At 41.0% G+C, this 21,347-nt stretch overlaps 1 protein-coding gene across 5 annotated transcripts in view; it reads left to right on the top strand.

Moving 5' to 3' along the window:
- Nucleotides 1-15,880, top strand: part of disp1 (dispatched homolog 1 (Drosophila)) — a 166,995-nt gene extending 151,115 nt beyond the window's left edge. For 4 of the 5 annotated variants that reach the window (XM_049590637.1, XM_049590638.1, XM_049590639.1 and 1 more), the window contains 5 exons: nt 1,819-1,913; nt 4,840-4,937; nt 5,075-6,664; nt 8,930-9,193; nt 9,618-15,880. In XM_049590637.1, coding sequence (XP_049446594.1) covers nt 1,819-1,913; nt 4,840-4,937; nt 5,075-6,664; nt 8,930-9,193; nt 9,618-11,435 — 3,865 coding nt within the window. In that variant the 3' untranslated portion in view covers nt 11,436-15,880. The remainder of the gene's footprint in view (nt 1-1,818; nt 1,914-4,839; nt 4,938-5,074; nt 6,665-8,929; nt 9,194-9,617) is intronic. The other variant, XM_049590636.1, reaches the window with a different exon arrangement.
- Nucleotides 15,881-21,347: the final 5,467 nt, after the last annotated feature.

Below are 21,347 nucleotides of genomic sequence, written 5' to 3'. Positions count from 1 at the left end.
GTCTCTGTCTCCTGCTGGTCTGTGGCTGTCTTTGTCTCCCCTTCTGTCTCGCTCCATGCGTCTGTCTGCAGATGTAATTGTGTACTTATGTGCGTACGGTGTGTGTATGACAGGCCTCTGCTGCTGTCAGCAAGCTTCCCTGCCTCATCCCCTCAGTCTGTCAACCCCTCAGTCTCTCTCTGACAGACACCCGATTACTCTGCCTTCCTGTTTCTAGCAGAGGACGTGGCCCATAAAAAACCCCACATACACACAGGAAGCCTGTCTGAACCATAATCCTCATCCTCACTGGCATGTAGGCATTACACTACTCAGAAAACATGGCTGCAGCATCATTCCTGCAAAACAACACATAAACACACAGTACATACATACAGACCAAAGACTTGTCTGCACGTCGCCCCCTCAGGCCTCCTGTTCAATCAGACCCTCTATTATGATTATTATAATAATGAGGTCAGTATCCTGGTACTGCAGTGCGTCATTCATCTGATTTTGGGGGGAACAGAAATTACTGCTGCTTATTTTATTACTAAGCATCAGATCCGCTTCCTTCATTTTGGATCACACTGACTTTGACTTTGACTTGGACACAGCGACATCTGTCCACCATTTATAAAATCATGCAAACAGACTGCTGCTCAGATTGAACCAGTCACTGTATATAAAGATGGACAGCATGACAGCTCCCCAAAAGTAATAATATTAACTTGTATATAGCACCTTTCAAAACAGGGTTACAAAGTGCATCGCAGATTATGCAATAGAATACCCACCCTGTCCCCAACAAAAAACACATCCAACTTAGTTAATACAAAAGAGTTAAAAAAGGTTTTTAATTATTAGTGTTTATGCCTCAATCAGTCAATATGTCTTCAGGTTGTCCGTACGTACATCTGTCCGTCTGGTTAGACCCAAGGATGAACTTAAATTTGGTGGTCAAAGGTTAAGGTCATTGTGACCTTGTCTGTCTCATACTTGTGAACATAATATCTCAGGAACACCCCAGGGAAATTTCTTCGCATGAATATCTTATTAGAATCAATGATGCACTGATTGCTAGCCAGCCAGAACTGATTGCTAGCCAGCCTGCTAGCAAGGCATTATTAGTTTATTTTTTCTGCGGAGCGGTAAACACAGAGTATCATCAGTGCCATGTAAGCTTACTGTTTATTTTGAACTGACATCAGTGTGTTTACTTTGAAAGAATATTTTTTCACTTTTGCTGTGTATTTCCAAAATCTTAAAATCAATGAAGCCAAAACATCTTGATCGCCCGCCTGCTGGCTTGCTGCAGTATAGGTCGTAACCCCCACCCCCCCACCCCACCCCTCCCCCTTGTTAGCAGATGGGACATGGGCCAAACTAATAAATCATGTATAGATGTACATATATATAAAGACATTTTTGTCTGTCTTTATTATATACAGTCTGTGGTTTGAACTGATTAGCAATGGTATGGTCTTCCTCTCCAAATACGGGTTTTTTATCTCCAGCAGTTTAACAAACTAATGATAATGATTTGTGTACATTTTTCCAGCTATATTTCGACAGAAGTGCTGTAAAACTCAATGAACAAAATAAATACAGTATAAAACTAAGATTTGCTGCCAAATGCTCTAATAGTCAGCTCATTAAAGAGTGATTAAGAAGCAGTACCGGACTCTTTGTAAAAAATGTCTGCTCAGTGATTTGAATCTGCCAGTCACCTTCAGAGTATGGTTATTTTTTCAAGCATAAAATGAATGGTCATTGGCTGACTGAATAATGATACATCTAAGTGATGTAGCTGGTGCTAATGTTATTATTGTTTTGTAGTCACCAGGAGCCCCGGTGGCCCGAGGACCACTTTGACAGAGACAAACGGCAAGCAGAGTGGGACTTCAGTAAAGAGTTCTTCTGTGATGTGCCAGGTAAGATTCTGAATACAGAAATGACAATTTTGACCAGATGGTGGAGAATATCAGAAAGCTCTGAAAAAATAAATCAAAAAGATCCCAGGCAACTCAGATGAACCCCACTACACTACACATTGTAAGTTATAAACACTGGTTTGATGAGGAAACACGTAGATCATAGTATGTACTGAACTCTTCACTGGTCCAAAGTGATGTACCAGAATACTAATGGACCAGATAAATTTGATCTAAGAACTGATTGAACTTGATCATTTTTAAAACATATTTACCCAACCAGTTTTGCCCAAGATATAAGAGACCTGACCTGATGCATGTCCGAGAGTAGAGAAACCTGAGACCCAGATGGGTTGGGTTTTGGGTCTGTCGTCCATTTTATGGACCCAACAAGCGCTGTAATAACAAATGCTGCTTGTCTTCTTTTGCTAAAAACTTTTTTTTCATGTCAGATACAACATACTGTTCTTACCAGTCTTATAGGTATATGTTTAATAATGTTTCAGATGTAACGCCCGCTGTTGATTGTGGGTTAGATTGCAACACAAATGTTAATGTTTAAGTTTTTGTCAATATGGCCATGCTACACATGATTAGATGGTCAATCATTACTTTATTATGCAGAAACCATGAGTACCAAAGTGTAATTCATTCAGATGTACCAGCATGGTAAACAAGACAGATGGTGAAAAAAAAATGGTGATGAGTCCCTACTTTGGAAGTAGGTAAGTCCTAATAGGCCATATATCCATTCTGCAATTATTCATATTCCTTTACTCTGAAAGGGTGCACCAATCAAAAATAATCCTAATGGTTTTTCATTAAAAATAACCCATATTGTTTGTATTGATTGTTTTCTAATAGATAGCCAGTTGTTGACCTTAGTTAAAGATTGCAGGTATGAAGGAATTGTTATTTCTGACCATGGGCCTGTGGTATTGCAAATAGACTTCCCAAAGAAAGGTACTCAGCATTTGTTAATTGTGTCAATACACAAATTGATATTTTTTTTTGTCCATAAATGATACTCCAGATGTTATCAAATCCACTCTCTGGGAATCGCTTAAAGCTTTTTTAAAGAGGAGAGATAATTTCATACACCTCCTGGGAGGGCAGGACTAGGGAAACATGTCTCAAAGATCACGCTGACTTAATTAAGCAACTGGTCAATAAATACTGATATGCTCCCACTCCTGAACTTTTCAAGGAGAGGTCGACTCTTCCGACAGAGTTTGACTTGATGACCACCCGCCATACGCAACAGTAACTCCTACAATCTTGCTCTGGCCCAACAGATTAGACAGCCCATGGCCTCTACTGTGATTACAAGCATACGTAAACATGATGGTCGCATCTCTAGCAATGAGCAGTAAATTAATGATGAGTTTAAAAGATTTTATCAGAGCATAAATTTACCTCAAGTAAGTGAATCATTCATGGAGCAATTTGAAAAACCACAGTCTATAGAATAAACCAGAGCAGCCCTTTAAAATATGCAAAATGCAAAAGCCCCAGGACCTGATGGATTCACGGTTGAATTTTTCAAGAGGTTTGGGGACAAGCTGTTGCCAATTTTGCTCTCTGTTTTTAATGAATCCTTTGTCAAAGTCCACCCTCCTCCAACCGTTTGTTAGGCCTCTATTTTTGTCCTACTGAAAAAGGACAAGGATCCCCTTAGCTGTTGGTCATTTTGTCCTATATTGCTAATTACTGTAATATTGTTAATTGTTGGCTGAAATCTTAGCTCATTGCTTGGGGCCCACCCTTCCTTCTATAATTTCTCCGGACCAATCTGATTTCATACAAGATCACCTCTCTCCTTAATATTTGTCGCCTTTTAAATATGTATTCCGCACACCCCAATCAACCATTACCTGAAGTAATAATCTCTCTGGATACTGAAAAAGCATTTGATAGGGTTGAGTGGGGCTACCTGTTTCAGTGTCCAGAGATTTGGATTTGGTCCAAAATTCACATCATGGGTAAAATTGCTATATAAGTCCCCAACATCATCAGTGCGTACCAACAACATTAATTCCCAGTATTTTCTGTTACAACGCGGCACATGGTAATGGTGTCCAATTTCCCCTCTTCTTCTACTTAGGATTTTGCAAAAAGAGACGGAAAACACCTGATGATTTATATATATAGATGCTAGGGTACTTTTTTTGTATTTGGGAGCTGTTTAAATGCGCAATTACTAATTTGTCATATCTTCAAGAATATCGTTATTGCAAAAATACCCTGAAATATCGTGGTATTATTTTAGGGCCATATCATCCACCCTTAGTGTCCTCCTTGGAACTGAGCTGATTGTATAGATCTTCTGTGCTGCCGGGGTGAAGATGTGTGTGAAGCAGCCACGTTATCACAGACATGGATGTAAACTGTAGCTGCAACTTGATGGGTTCGCTGAGGCTTACAACCTCAAGGCAGTAATTCCAGTTTTCACCACACTTTGGCTCTTGTAATCTGATCCTGAGTCTGCCTAAATATCATGCAAGTTACACACACAGCTCTCATGCATTTCTCTCATGACAACTACTGATCACAAGTCTTCTCGGATGCACATGGGTATTACACATAGTGATGAAAAGACCCAGGACCTGCAATAATAGAATGGGACCTAACCTGGACCTAGCTGAACATTATTTAAAGTGGACCCAAACCTGTATGGGTCCTGGCTCTGGTCTTGGGTCCAAGGGTCCTGCCAGACTGGTGAAAAATTTCAGGATTTATTCTTTTCATTATGATGTATTTTGAGTGGAATTAAAATAAAAAGTCTTTTAGAAAAGAAAAGTCTTTCAGCTGCAGGATCTTTGTCAGTGGGATGGTAGAACTGTCTTTGTCTCATATTTTCCAACTTTTATTAATTCAGGAACGATGGTGTTCTCATCTAAGTGATAAACTTCTTTTCTTTCTGCAGGTGACAGTTACTCTAGACTGGTGTTCACATCAGCTGAGGGGAAGAGCCTGTGGAGTATTCAGGCCATCAAATCCATGTGCAATCTGGACAACACAAGGGTGCGTATATACAACAGGGCAATTCTTGAGACTGGTAATGATACAGTTGTTGCATCTTTTAATTTAGTCAGATTTTTGGCTCTCATGTTTTTTTTTGGTTATGTTTTCTTAATCTTTACATTTGTCTGTGTTTACAGGTGCGTTCCCATCGTGACTACTGGAGTCTTTGTCAGCGCACCAATGACGCCTCCTGCTGCCCCAGCTGGACACTTGGTAACTACATTGCTGTCCTCACTAACAGATCGTCCTGCCAGAAGATCACAGAGCGTGATGTATCTCACACGCTCAAGATCCTGCGCTCATGTGCAAAGTACTACCACAATGGCACACTGGGACCCGACTGCTGGGACATGGCCTTGCGACGGAAAGACCAGCTGAAGTGCGCCAGTGTGCCCCGGAAGTGCACCAAGTACAATGCTGTCTACCAGATCCTTCACTTCCTGGTAGACAAGGACTTTCTCAGTCCCAAGAGCCTGGAGTTTCCTCCACCTGTGCTCAAATACAGCATGCTCTTCTCCCCCACAGAGAAAGGAGAGTCTATGATGAACATTTACTTGGACAATTTTGAGAACTGGAACTCCTCAGACGGCATCACCACAGTCACAGGGATCGAATTTGGCATCAAACATGACCTCTTTCAGGACTACCTCCTCACAGACACGGTGTATCCAGCAATAGCCATAGTGATCGTCCTGCTGGTCATGTGTGTGTACACACGCTCAGTTTTCATCACTCTGATGACAATAATAGCCATCATCAGCTCACTCATTGTGTCTTACTTTCTTTACCGAATGGTCTTCAACTTTGAGTTCTTCCCCTTCATGAACCTCACGGCCCTCATCATCCTAGTCGGCATTGGTGCGGACGATGCCTTCGTGCTTTGTGATGTGTGGAACTACACCAAGTTTGACAAGCCACATGCTGAGCTGGCAGAGACGGTTGGTGTGACCTTACAGCATGCCGCCCTGTCTATGTTCGTCACCAGCTTCACAACTGCTGCAGCTTTTTACGCCAATTACGTCAGCAACATCACTGCCATACGCTGTTTTGGTGTCTATGCGGGTACTGCCATACTGGTAAACTATATTCTCATGGTGACATGGCTTCCAGCTGTGGTGGTGCTACACGAACGCTACCTGCCTAATATGTTTCCCTGCACCAAGCCTCCACACCAGCAGAGAGGTTATTGTACCTGCATGTTCTGGGCAGGTCTTTGTCAGAAGGCCAACAAATGCCTGTTTACTGTGTCTGAGGCATCCAGGATCTTCTTTGAGAAGGTCCTGCCCTGCATCGTCATTAAACTGCGCTACCTCTGGCTCTTCTGGTTCCTCGCCATCACTGTGGGCGGGGCCTATGTGGTTTGTGTCAATCCTAAGATGAAGCTCCCGTCTCTGGAGCTGGCAGAGTTTCAGGTGTTCCGATCCTCACACCCATTTGAGCGCTACGACGCAGAGTACAAGAAACTGTTCATGTTTGAGAGGGTTCATCATGGCGAGGACCTGCACATGCCTATCACCATCATCTGGGGCGTGACACCTGTGGATAATGGGGACCCCCTGAACCCCAAGAACAAGGGAAAACTAATGCTGGATAAAAGCTTCAACATCGCCAGTCCAGCATCTCAGCTGTGGATCCTCAGCTTCTGCCAGAAACTGAGAAATCAGAGCTTTGTCTTTCAGTCTGAGGAGCAGGACTTCACCAGCTGCTTCATCGAGACATTCAAACAGGTCAGTACTGTGTATTACATGTGTGTGTTGCACTGTTTACCAAACTTTAGGTGTATTTTTATTAGGGGTGTAAATCACCAGTTTCATCACGATACGGTAGTATATTGATTCTTTGGACAATGATACAATATTTTCCGATATTACAAATTCTACCACAATACGATTTGATAAGGTTCAGGGGTCTGTGATCGATATTAGGTGATATTAAATGCCCAATAAACACAGTCTGTTGCAAAAGATGCTGCCACCCCTCTCTTTTTTTACTTTTGGCCATAAAAGATAAAAACAACACATAAATAATAAGTGCAGTAAAGTTCACTTTAAACTGACTCCAGTGACAAAAATAAAAAAGCAAATGGGATAAGTTAACCATCAGGGCTTTCTTTCAGAGAGACCTTTCTGGAAGAAATCTCATTTTAACCCAAACCATCATCTTTTTCATAAAACTTCAGGAATATCTGGCTTAAAGCCCTGAAGGAAAACTCCTCCAAACAGCCATAAAACACAGATTAACAACAAGATCATTCAACAAAAGTACAAAATTCAGCTGAGTAATAACTGTCAAGGTCCATGGACAAAACAATTGTTTTTTGCTGATCATCCATCATTAGCTTTAGCATGTTTACACTGCATTAAAGGGATAGTGCACCCAAACATGAAAATTCAGCCATTATCTACTCACCCTCATGCCGATGGAGGCTCAGGTGAAGTTTTAGAGTCCTCACAACACTTGCAAAGATCCAAGGGGAGAGGAGGTAGCAACACAACTCTACCTAATGGAGGTTTATGGCGCCCCAGATTCAAACATCCAAAAACACATAATTGAAACCACAAAATAATATAATACCCCCCCCCCCCAAATTACTGAAGATAACAGAATTAGAATTATAGGGCCCTTAAAAGAGGTCAACAAAACTAGACGTTAACTCAACAGACAGACCTAAAAGAAGGAAACACTAGGGCAACATATACGCTGGCTGATTAGACCAAATTAAACACAAACGGGAGAACTTACATAGACAATAACTAAAACTAACACTAAGAAACCCCTAATCCCCCCATGATGTCACAGCTCTTGGTTTGGTGCATGGGATTGCCCTCTGCATAAAACTAGGCTCCGCCCTTAGCCCCATCTTTTGCCCAACTCCAACCAGGAAGTGACCTCAGGTAACTCAAAGACAAAGAGGAATGAATTAATAACTTACAAAAACAAATAGCAACAAAACAAAAGCAAATAGCAAAATGACAAACCTATATAAACTAAATGTGCACGCTTCATGTAGAAATAATTAATAATAATTTTAAACTAAACAAACTGATGTTGGAAGTATTGTAGGTGACTGCAAATTAAAAGTAACTGAACATGTGATAATGGTGTGGTAGAAACCATGCAACCTTTTTTTTATGTGAGCACAGCCATCACAGTCTAATAGGATGATAAAGTGATGATATTTCATATCCAAAAGGTCAAAGGTCAACTTCACTGTGACATCATAATGTTCTGCAAAAACATCTCTGGCAGTTATTTGACATCATAACTCAGGAACAGAAGGGGAGACATTTGGTCAGATACTGAATTAGTGACTCTAATCTTGGGTGCCCACTTTGAAACTGTGCTGATTGTATAGATCTTCGGTGCTGTCGGGAGGACAATGGGAGTGAAGCATCCATGTTTTCACAGACATGGATGTGAATTGTAACACAAACATGACTGGTTTGCAGATGCATGCAACCACAAATTGCTAATTCTAGTTTGTTTTGGAACTATTCATAGAATAATACATGAACATTGTAAAAGGACATCTACAATACATGATATGTTAACTATTTATTACCTATTTTCCCTGGCATATATGAAATTACAATCAAATATGTAAGATTTCATTGTAGATGTATTGTGTACACTCTGATAAGCAACTGCCTTAAAACGTAATGAGTATCAGATCACCTCTGTCTCAATTTCGAGTATAGTTTCAGTATGGAGAATCATGATACTAAACCTGGTACTGGTATTACAGTCCATATTTTGGCATTGTGACAACACTTCTACATGTATTAAATGTATAAGTAGACATTGAAGGACAGCTCACTGACACATCCCAGTATAAAACAAAGTAAGAAAATGAATTTGATTCAATGGGGATTCAAAATGTACACTGTAGTTTAATGTCTAAACAGCTTGAAAAGTGTCTCTGAACAGCACAAAGTTAAAACTACAAGTGTCACTGGATATACTCAACTGTAATCTCTTTCTTATTTGAACAGTGGATGGAGAACCAGGACTGCGAGGAGGCTTCAGTTTACCCCTGCTGCAGCCAGTCCACCTTCCCCTACAAGCAGGAAGTCTTTGAGCTGTGCATCAAGCGAGCCATCATGGAGCTGGATCGCAGTACAAACTACCATCTAGACAGCAAGACCCCTGGACCTCGATTCGACATCAATGACACCATCAGAGCCATAGTGTTAGAGTTCCAGAGTACTTACCTCTTCACCCTGGCCTATGAGAAGATGTACCAGTTCTATCGTGAGGTTGGACCAACTTAGTCTTTATTTGCTGTCACTTTATGTGGGGATGCATGATAATATCAGCACATCAATGGTACGACAATATTGGTTTCAAAATGAACCAACCCAACATGCTTTTTTCTGATTTTGCACAATGAATGAATATTGCATACAGCAAAAAGTATTGTATTTCATGACTCCATCTGCTAGTGGGCCATCACGATAAGAGCATGCATAATATGAATTTAATTCCACTACGGAAGAGACTTCATGATGCTTAAAATTAGGTGAGGAAAAAAGAGGATATATATCGATATCAGTTATCAGCCAATTGAGTTGTTATATATCAGCAAAAAATCCAATATTGTGCATCCCTAAATTCATGTATAAGGTCAGTTCAGTATCTGCTTTGACGCTATTGACATTAATGACTGTGGTTCTGTTATAGGTGGATGCCTGGATCACTGAGGAGTTACGGTACGCTCCAGCAGGCCTCAGCCACGGCTGGTTCATCAGCAACCTGGAGTTCTACGACCTCCAGGACAGTCTGTCAGACGGCACTCTGGTTGCCATGGCACTGTCAGTGGCTGTAGCTTTCAGCGTTATGTTGCTGACTACCTGGAATGTCATCATCAGTCTGTACGCCATCCTGTCAATAGCCGGTACCATCTTTGTCACAGTGGGCTCCCTGGTGCTGCTTGGCTGGGAGCTCAATGTCCTTGAGTCCGTCACTATTTCAGTTGCAGTGGGGCTCTCTGTGGACTTCGCAGTCCACTATGGCGTGGCCTATCGGCTCGCCCCTGAGCCTGACCGCGAGGGGAAGGTGATTTTCTCCCTCAGCCGCATGGGCTCTGCCATCGCCATGGCAGCACTAACCACCTTTGTTGCTGGGGCAATGATGATGCCCTCAACTGTATTAGCCTACACCCAGTTGGGCACATTCATGATGCTGATCATGTGCATCAGCTGGGCCTTTGCTACCTTCTTCTTTCAGTGCATGTGTCGCTGCCTTGGACCCCAGGGGACCTGCGGCCAGATACCCCTGCCCAAAAAGCTGCAGTGTCAGGTGTTTTCTGAGGTCACAGCCACGGGCCCCTCACCTCAAGGGAAAGGCTCTGGCCTGGGGAAGTACCAGCTGGACAGCAGGGGAGGGGAGGTGGAGCATTATGAATTGGAGCCTTTGGCCTCCAGTCAGAAAACTGAAGAGAAGCCCAGAGAGGGGCAGGAGGTGTGTGCTCAGCTTTACAGTGGCATCCCCCCTCACCACCACACTGCTCCTTATTCACACATCCATTACAAGAGCAAAACTGAGACAGGCAGGAGTGGCCCTGAGAATGGCCTCGTAGCTGCACTGAGCACACCGTCCAGGTGCCAGTACTCTCAAAACACTAACTGCACATGTGGGGACTCTTCTTCTTCTCACCACCTGTCTCAGCAGTGGAACCCCCACCCCTGTGCTCAGCCTCCCCAGGACTCTCCCTCCTGCGCTCCCACTCCTCAGCTCTTCCCGCTCTCAGGAAGCCAACAAAATGCAGCCCTGTTACCTACAAACCTGGAACCAGTCTACACACACATGGAGTGCCGTATGCACTACGTACACTGTCCCCCTGCCCATTTCCACCACTGCTCCCAAGGGAGAATAGTGGCCCCCAGGCACGGACCTGCCCACAGCTGCCATCTCAGGAAGTATTGTGTCCACACTGCAAGCCTGCAGGCTGCTTCAGTCAAAGAACAGAGAACTACAGCTCTGAGCCAGGACACCGGGCCTGCTCCCGGCTCAGAGCCTGTAGGGCAGGAGGATGACCACAGACATGAAACAAGGCCCTCAAGCCCTGACAGTGGCCAAGATGTCAGCACCCCAACCCTTACACAAGCTCAGACACAATACCCCTCCCCCTTACTGGGCTCACCACACACAACCAGTCAGAAAAGACACAAGGGAAGGGACAGTGACCATTGTTGTGGTGACAACCACATGTCCACCACAACCACAGATACAACACAGATGGAACCTTGTTGTAAAATCCCTGGCAACCAGGAGAAGCTGAAAAGTATTCCCGTCAAACGGGAGGAAAGTGTCAAAAAGTGCAAGCAGAACTCAAAAAGACAGCGGGCGTCCTCTGCCTCTCCAAAGAAACTCTACTGTTTTAACAGGGCATTGAAGGTGAAGTGCAGTTCAGCTTCAGAGTTTAACATGCCAAAAACTGAAACCAGCGTGCCTCCTATTGCAATAAACACCAATCCCTCTTCTGAAAGCTTATGTTGATGATACATTGATATTTTAACAAAATCCACAACAAATAGCAAATGTCCCAAAAAAAAAGGAATGACACATCTCTGCAATCAATGTTTGCGATGTGTTTGCTGACCAAGTGCCTCAATGTGTTTATAAAACAGCACGGACCCACGCAATCTCATCTGTTTACATGTTTCTTTTTGGACTTACCAGGTCTCCATGTGCCATATTCTGTGTTAGATTTTACAGGGAACACTCACTATTGTTAAAGCAATATCATTATGGGAAATTCATTTTCTTTTCACAAAAACACCTCCATGAAATCTAACTAACAGCAGTGTTAAATATACTCATACTGCAGCCATTTGCACCAACATGAAATGGTATAGTATATATTGTGATATTGTGTGTAATTATCAATATATGTCGTCAGATATGATCACATCGACCATAATAAACGTGCCACATTTTACAAGGTGATAAAAAGTTGTTGCTTGACACTTTTTGTATTTGTGGGGAGGCAGTGGTAAATTCAGTGTGTTCTTGTGTTCAAGTCACCACACGCTGCCTCAGATAAAAGATGTACTGTATGATTAAAGTGTCTTTTTTTTTTTTATCACTTTTGTCCCGCTGTCTCCTATTGTCTGCTCTTCTTGTCTTCAGTATATTGTACGCAGACCATAAAATGAGACAAGGCTCTGTTCAAAGCAGAGGGTATATCTTTAATCATAACAGTGTACACCTGTTTGATTGTCTCATAACTGCTGGCGCCTTTACTGCTATCTGTTCCATCTGGCCTGAGGTCATTGAGTGGATTTAAACTGGGCTGGCCCGCCTGCTCTTTACGTTCGTGTACACTTGATTTACACCAGAATAACACATTTTATTAGTGGTTGTGATACAGATCTCATCTTCTCAGAGTCCACCTACGGCATTTCTAAGTGTTTACGTTTAGAAATGGGTTTGGCAACTGCATAAAAAGATGAAACTGTAATTATAAACTCATTTGAGGAGCCAGGTTAATAGAAAGATAAACAGCTTTGTGTTGTGTGCTGCATTACATGCATCAGCTGGAAGAAGTGCTCTTCACTGTTAGGCCTGCCGAGGCAGACTGCTTTAATTACAGGGAGATGACTCTCTGGCACTCGGCAAACAACTCAGCTGCCATCAGCAGTGGTTTTAGTTGTCTAACAAATATATATTTTGAATGAGTTATTCTTTTGTAATATTTCCAGGGCAACACTGGAACAAAATCTGCTGACTGTTGGGCCTGGTTTCTCTTTAAAACAGGACCTGTTTATGACTGCTGTTTTATACATCAGCCTTCTACAAACTATTGGGAGGATATTAAAGGAGCGCAGATGCTTTTCACATTCAGCGTTAGAGTATCTTTAATCAATATGTTTACAATAACAATTGGCTAAATGAGAAAGCATGAAAAATGAGCCTTGTAGGGAAGAACTATGAATGGATAAAGAGTCTGGACACAGTGTAGGGGGCCCGTCTATTCTTTTGAAAGTTGCTAAGTGGTGCATGAAACTCAAAAAGTTCAATTGCAGCGTATAAAATTACTTGGATGATCAGTGAACTGTGCGGCCCATAGAGCAGGTGTACTTCTGCCACCTGAATTAGCTACTTCAGTTATCACTTACTTGAACGGGAATAAAATAATGAAATTGTGAGGCTCTCCTAGAGTTTTCAAATATTATCGGACTGAATGGCTCAAATTCTGATACAGAAACGAGTCATTTTGCAAGGGTTGTGACACTCAAAAAATTTATCCACTGATGTACAGAGGTCTCTTTCATTATGTAAGTCTATGGGAAAAAGTTTTTTTTTTTTGCCCAATGGCATTATGTGACAGGCCCGGAAGTTGGAATTCCACTGTTTGGCCCATAGACTGTATATAAAGATGGATGACATCACAGCTGAGTAGTGAAGCCAAAACACCTGGACTGCTGCAGTATAGATAATAAACCCCACCCGCTCCATCTATAGAGATGGTACATTGGCCAAACTAAAAATTGAAAGTACAACTCTCAAACAAATTTTTCCCGAATACTGTTTCTGCCATTTAAGGTAGTTTTTAATCACCCGGTATGTTCAAGTGTTTGTTTTTCTGATAAGTTTGTTTATGATTAGTTATTTGATGCTATAAAAAGGGGATTTGACATCATGAGTGAAAGCTGTGTGCCAGTCGGTGTGCTTGCATTCAGTGGCGATGCTCGTAATTCGTTGAATGGGTGTTTGGGCAGGAACTCAAGGCCACAAAAATCGCTAATGCAGACTCTGGTTCCAAATGATCATCAGAGTAAGATGTAGTGGCCGTGTCCCGGATATTTTGGCTTTATTTTTGTACAGTGAGAGGAACTCCTGATACAATTGTTGTGATGTGCTTATTTTTTAAGCTAGCACAAGATAGGGGTACCTTTTTAAACTAGAAAATAGATGCCATCCATTGTCGCCATAGCTTGTAGGGAATGGGGCTAAATTATTCTCTAAATTTGAGCTAAATTTAGGTGAACAAACAACCAGCTTGTCCTTTTTCAAAAGGGTTTCTTGAACTCTCACCTCAACAAAAATGGGTTCCATGGGGACCCACGAGTCTCCACTAAACTTGAGAAGGCTTGTTCCCACTGATTTGTTTCCTACAATCAATGTACCCCTTAGTGTTAAAGGTGTATTTCTTACTTTTATAGGAAAAGGCCTGCCAGCCTGCTTGAAGAACAATTATTGGCCTAACAAAGATACACATTAACTGTTGTGGAACTGTAACTGTAAAATAAGAAACAAAGTTTATCAGTTTGTGATTTCTTAAGTCTCACTGACATAGTTTGCAACTAACCAGTATACTTTAAAAGCATAATAGAATTCCTGAAATTCAGTTATGACTTTTGGTTTTGGTGTAAGATTTTCAGTGGCCCCATCTGGCCTCCCCAGTGACAAATTTCTGGGGTGCCCCCTGCTATATGGAGCTTTATGGCATCTTTCAGCGTGTTTTGTTTTTTGGGTTGCCGCTTAAATATATTGGTCTTATAACTGTCACAGCAATATTTTGTGGCACACCAAGCTGTTTTCTACTAAAATCATCATCTCCGCCCACACATAAACCAAGCTTAGGCCACAGTGTCAGTGCTGATTAATATGTGCCGCTGTAGCTAGGAGCAAGTTAGCTAGCTAGTGAATGCTTACCTTAGCTAGCAAGCTAACGTTAGCATTGTCTCGCATTGTTGTTCGCTGTACTAAATCATTAGAGACCCAACAAACATTAGTAATGGCTTCTATTATTAGTATTCTGTTATAGGATGGAGCCGGTACGAAAGAAACACGGTACAAAAATAAGACTGAGCTATTAATTCCTTCATAAAACATTTCAATAGTATCTATAAATTGACTTCCAAAACCAAACAATTTAACACATTCTGTAAGAAACTTATGTTCAGTGGTGTCGAAGGCTTTGTAAAAGTCTAAAAAGAGAATAAACACCTTTGAGTGTACTAAATCCGCATAGTCTCATAAATCCAAAATAAATCTGGTGTCTGTCTTTAATGAAACCTTATTGTGTTTCAGCAACCTTTATGAGTTAGACCCATCTTTAATCAATTTGCATAAACTGATGCCAGAATCTTGTAATCAATGGTAAGGAGAGTAATAGGTTGCCAGTTTTCTATCAGTAAGTTGTCTTTATCTGGTTTCGGGATTAGCGATATAACGCCTTGTTTCATAGTTTCATCTCTCCCTGACCAACACACTCACAGTACATACAAAATAAAGGTTCCTGAATGATGTCCCAACAATGAATGTAAAATTCAACTGAAAGCCCATCTATACCTGGGGATTTACCCTTTTTCATTGAGAAAAGAGCAGTCTTAATTACCTCTTTTTTTCAGGTCCTCATCAATTGTGACTAGCTATGTGTTTTTTAGTACTAATTACTTACTAATAAACATTTCACAAGAAGAGCTGTTGAATTCTGATTTGTACAAGTTGCTAATTAAAGGAAAACACAAAATCAGATATTAATTTGTGGTCCGTACATTTACTACCATTAATATTAAGCATACTTGGTGACTTTATTTGACCATTTCTTTTCTCCAAAGCAAAAAAATAGCTGGAGTTTGTTTGCCCCTCTTCCAGCCACTTGGCTTCAGATCTTACAAACGCACCCTTGGCTAACTCAGTATAAATCTGATCTATTTGTTATTGTATTTCCTTTACTTCTAGCTCCTACCATATATTGGGATGATTTAGCACCTGATACTGACAGAGCACACGAGTAGTAAGTAGTTTATCACACCGAAAGATTTTTTTCAGTCCGTAACATTATCTTTTAAAATGACGTCTATGTGAAAAGTGTTACTTTCGTACCAGTTCTCCCCTACATCTGTATAATGTGGCAGTGTTTACTGTAGCCGACTCTGACTCCTTGTTGTCCCCAGCTGCCATGTCAAAAGTTGAGAAGCTTGTGACGTAGCTACTGCTACATCACAAACATGGCGACCACTGAGGGTGAGAAGTGTCCACAAGTCTACACTCAACTTTGGGACCGTTTTGAGTGTGCCAATGGTGCACTGCATTTTTCCGTACCATGCAGTGTGAGCACACTTGCATAGGCTACTTGTGCACTCAAAATATTAAGTGTTTAGCACAGAAGTATGAGATTTGAGACACACTGTTGGACTTGAATCAGACTTGAATCACAATTCAGATGATTTTGATGACTTCACAAAATCAGAAAATACTTCCAACTCAGCCTGGTCTTCAACACCAATGGCCCATGCTTCACTTGGACTTAAGCCTTTTGACTTGAAAGTACTTGATGCTTTGTCCAAAGCCCAAAGATTAAAATGTATTATTTAGAAAGTGTGCCACAAACCAATTCATTTCCTTTTATTTCCTGAATCAACTTCATTCCCAGCAAGGTGATAGATGATCACCTAGATGATCCACTTTGTTTCAGCTGCTCTGACAGCATCCAATCAATTTGCTGGAAAGAACCAAAAAGAACTGATGTTACATTACTGATTGCCAGTTGTAAAAAATGATACAAAGATAATCCGTTCTTGTACTTAAACTATGCGGTGGTCAACAAAAAACAACTTGCGATATCCAGAACATGCTGGTTGAAAATTACAAACTGAGACACAACAACTTCCAACAAACTTGTTTTAACAAATAAAAACAAAATTTAAAAAGCATTCATGGTCTTTACAAGTTTAATATACTATTGCTCTGTTGTTAGAATGGTATAACATTTGTTGAAAAGTGCTTAGGACTTGCTTAGGATTCAAAAACCAATGTTCAGGATTTGACTTGGGACTGTGCAATGACTTAATTTGTCCTTATTTGTGGCCTTCAAAACAATGACTTGGTCCCTCCTCTAGATAACTGTATGCTAACAAGAAGATAGCTTGTTTCCACTTCCAACAAGTGGCCAAAAATCAGTTAATCCAGGTTCAGTTTAATTTGGCAGCAGTCCAGTGTGACCAGTCCTTAACTGTGGAGCTCCACTGGTTCAGTTGGAGATAAATTTGCTCAGCAGTCACTTGACAGCGGCTGTGAATTTTTGTCTGTCTGGCTTTTTCACTTAAACATCTGAGGAGCATGGCTAACAGAAGCACACATTTCAAAGCTAGAAGTCAAAACTGTCCCATACTGAGCTGTCTATCTAAACAGGTGACAGATGGAGACTTACCATCTTTCATTTTACATCCCTCTTTCCTTCTACGACCTCTCCAACCTCCCTCTCTCTCTCTGCTACTAAATCCATTCCAACCAAGTGCAGAAAACACCTGTTTCCTCAGAGGACAGCTGGGAAAAGAAGCAGTCATCGTCTCTGATCACCTTTCTGCTCTGTGTCTTGCCTGCAGTGTGGAATGCGGACCCTGATCTGCTCTCTGTATGTTAACGTCAAGCTCCACAGTGGGTTAGAGGGGGAATTCATACTGAAGCACCAAACTAAAGCTAGTCATCTTTTTCTGGCTCAACACTAGTCTTATTCACACTTTGGTCCAATATCCAGTGGAGCAGTCGTTCCAGAGATCCACACGTCACCCTGGTTCTTTTGATGTGGCGTTTCAGAGCCAGTCTCTCTATCTTCAAAGGTTGCTTTGACATCTCAAGTTTAGTGTTTTATTATTTCGCGCCCCAGACACTTTCAACATTGTGGTCGCAGAGGGGCGCTTCTGTGGAAATATGATGAACTCATCTCAAGGCATTAGTTTCAATGTGAAATGCTACTTTCCACCACAACCTTGGATCAGAAAAGCTGCTGGAAGAAGGACAGATGATGCACAAAGGCTGCTGTAGCCTGAAAACATTTTACCCCAGACGGACTGATGGTGTCACAGAGAAGGGAGGAAAAGTACCGCTATGCTTTTGCTGGTTCTTTGCTCTCATCCCTGTCACGCCCCTTAACCCCAGAACAAACCTCCACAAACAAACAAGCCCTATAAAACACATTACGTAAGAACACGGCCCACACTGGGCTCACTTGATGCTCCCATGTTGAAGTAAAAATCTTATAGAGATGAGCTTGTGTTCCCCTCAGCCTCAGATCCCCCATGGCTACTTTTATCCTGCTCCTCCTCTCAATCCCTGCAGTGAAGATGAGTTCACTCCCCTCCGAGGATCCCTCCTCCGGCTTGCGTGAGCATCCCTGTAATTATATTTGCTTAAACAGAGGTCAAATATTAGCTCTGGCTATGGGGCAGAGTTTATTACATTTCCCTGCGAGGGAGAATCTTAGAAGCATGTGTGTCTGTTCTAAGTATATTCTGCAGGCCTGAAATAACTGCGAAGAGGCCACAGAGCTGGAGAGCTTGTTTACAAGGTAAACATTTGCTTCCACTTTTCAAATTAGATTTTGGTGGAGCTGCTGGACTGCTCCAGATTTATGGAGGTGAAATACTTTTTCCTTCTTTCTTGTTTTTCAGTGGAGGAGCAATTATTTTTCATTGATTCTTTTATCTATGGAGCCTTTGCTCTGACTAAAGACATATGAATATATACTTGCTTTGTGTTTTAACTGTCATTTCCGCAATGTTTTGATCCTGGCACACATTAGACTCATTTTTCTACTTCAAGGCTGTAGCCATGAAGCAGTCAAGCTGGGGTACAGCAACAGCAGTTGGAAAAACTACACACATAACAGCAGTATAATGTAATACCAGAGCCAGTAGTGATAATAGTGGTTATTTTGGATGGTGGTGAGCGGGATGCATTTTGTAGCATAGCAAAAAAAAAAAAAAAATTTTTTTTATTTATTTATTTATTTTTTTATTAATCGATGTATTGGGGAGGAGTGGCATTTAGAGTGGGGATGTGTCCCCTCCCCAGTATATATTACAATTACTGCCTTGATCTATTTCGTTTTTTTCTTCACATGCAGAAGTTAGCGTCGCCTTGGTTCCCTCACCAAAAAGCCTATTGGATTTTTCCACTGGATTTTGGAAATAGCAGAAAATAAACTGTGACAAACAAACATTTATGATACTTACACATTTTGTTCAACAAGATAATCTTCACACATGAACACCACATTAATGATTTTTGAAGCCTAAATGCAATCGCCAGAATTAAAAAGCTAACGTTAGGCTATAAACAAACTGCACTATGATTGCATGACTTAACGAGGCAGTAAAGCCATTTGGCGTGATGACGTTCTGTAGTCCCATTTAGCCACTTGTTAGCAACCACCCTTTTAAAGACATAAATATTCACAGTGGTGTATTTACTGATGAATTTTATGTTGTAGAACAAAACATAAAAGTCTTTCAAGCTTGTCTAACCACAGACCCTATTTCAGTCATCTAACCAAAAAGGGACAAGGGAACCATGAGTGGTAAAACACTAACACATTTCCAGGTTTTAGGACCTATTCCTATACCACTCTATGCTTATGTGATAATGGCATGGGTATGTCCATACATGTTGTTTTGACATAAATCAAGAAATGAGAGGATTGAGTTGTTAGCAAATATACCGGAAAGTATGAGGGGCCGTATAAGACATAATTCATTCTGGCCCTCTCACACACATACATTCTCCTTACACATTCATATATTTTCACTCTCATATTTATACATATTCACTCACACATTCATATATTTTTACTCACATTTATACATTTTTACTCACACATTTATATATTTTCACTCACACATTCATATATTTTCACTCTCATATTTATATATTTGAACACACACACTGATACATTTTTCTCTCATATTCATATATTTTATGCACACATTCATACACTTTGCTCTCATGCACATGCAATCATGTATACATTTAATACTATAAGTAATATATGTATGTAAAAGGAAAATGCATGTATGTTGAAAGAGAATATATGTATGTAAGAGAAGAATGTATGCATGTGTGAGTGAGAGTATAGTTGAAACGGAAGGAGTATAGTGGAAACGGAAGGCAGTCCATTTATCGTCTACGTACTCCAGTACAGTAGGTGGCGGTATACACCTAATGAGCAATGGTTGCAACATGCCATAAAACCAAACGAAGAAGAAGAATTTATCATGCTGTGATTAGCTGAGAAGGATGTTATTGATGTGGGTCTGCTGTGGTGAAACTACAATGTTCTGAAGATGGACTACAAAATGCACACGATGAGAACGTATGGGGCATACATTCTCATTGTGTTGTTTCATGCAGGATATATAAACGTGGACAACACAGTGAAAGATATTGTTTAATTACTAAGGTCGGAACTGAATTAAAAAAAGGAATATAGGCTACCAGCCACAAACTGAAACAAAATAGTCACTGTGGTGACTATCGTAAACCAAACATTTAATTAGTCACCTGCGGTGGCTCAGGAATGTTCTTAACACGTACTCCAGTCCATTAAATTAAACTGTCCAGAAGAAGTTTCTTTTTTGGGTGACGTTCCCATTTATTGCAAAAAAATATAAATCCAAAAGAAAAGGGTTAGGCTACATACCAAATTATGTTGCTGGGTTGAAAACAAAATGCTGGCATACGGTAAGAACAGTGTGCTTCCACCACCGCTCTGCTCCGACTGCTGATAATAACAAACCCTTTAACACCTGTGAATGTGCAGCTGCCAATTACCTGTGTGATTAACTAAAAATAGCATCAGAGTGAGACCTCCCTCCTCTAGTGGTAAAAAACCAACTAAACACACACACATAAACAATTAAACTATGAAATGGCTCCTACAGTCACATTGAGAATGTTTGCTCACACTCACCCATCTGAATCCCAAGTAGTAAAATGAATTAATGATATTACTAAAGGCTGGCTCAAATGAATAAATGACTGATGCAAACTGAGCATATGTTACAGTGCGTGTCCCCTCCGTCCACAGCTGTGTTCAACTTGTATGTTTTATAACAGGATAAACAAATATTAAATGCATTATTTTGTTTTTCCATGTGAATAAAAAAAAAATAATGGAAATCCACGTGCTTTTTCCATTTTCTTCTTCAAATGGGCAATTGGAGTAGAAATTGGACCACAACCAGTAATTAACTTGTGTTTTGCCTTAAATCAGTATTATGTGCCCCTACTGCATAGATAGACAGATAAATAATAAATAATAATATTAATAATAAAAGGGATGCTGCTGTGCCTCGTGCGTTAATGCGCACAGCGTCTCTCTTTATGGGGAAACACGTTTATTATTTCTGCTGCGGGGTGGAGGGTGGGGTGGGGTGGGGTGCTCGCTGCAGGTATTTAATAACCTCAGGCAGATATCTTTTAACATTACAGTGTTTTGTATTTTTTGTTATGATCCTTCCACTGTAGCTCTGCAGGGAAACACTGTACAGGGTAATAAAAAGTGGGAAGCAGTAACTTCATTGATTATTTAAATCTCCAGATACGCCAAGTATATGCGCATTTACGCACGAGGCACAGCAACGTTACTTCATTGATTATCTATCTGTTTTTTAGATTCAA

Source organism: Epinephelus fuscoguttatus, linkage group LG11, assembly GCF_011397635.1.
Source record: "Epinephelus fuscoguttatus linkage group LG11, E.fuscoguttatus.final_Chr_v1".
NCBI classification, from domain to species: Eukaryota; Metazoa; Chordata; class Actinopteri; order Perciformes; family Serranidae; genus Epinephelus; species Epinephelus fuscoguttatus.
The sequence above is the reverse complement of the archived record's forward strand: the minus strand, read 5'-3'. Positions and strand labels throughout refer to the sequence as shown.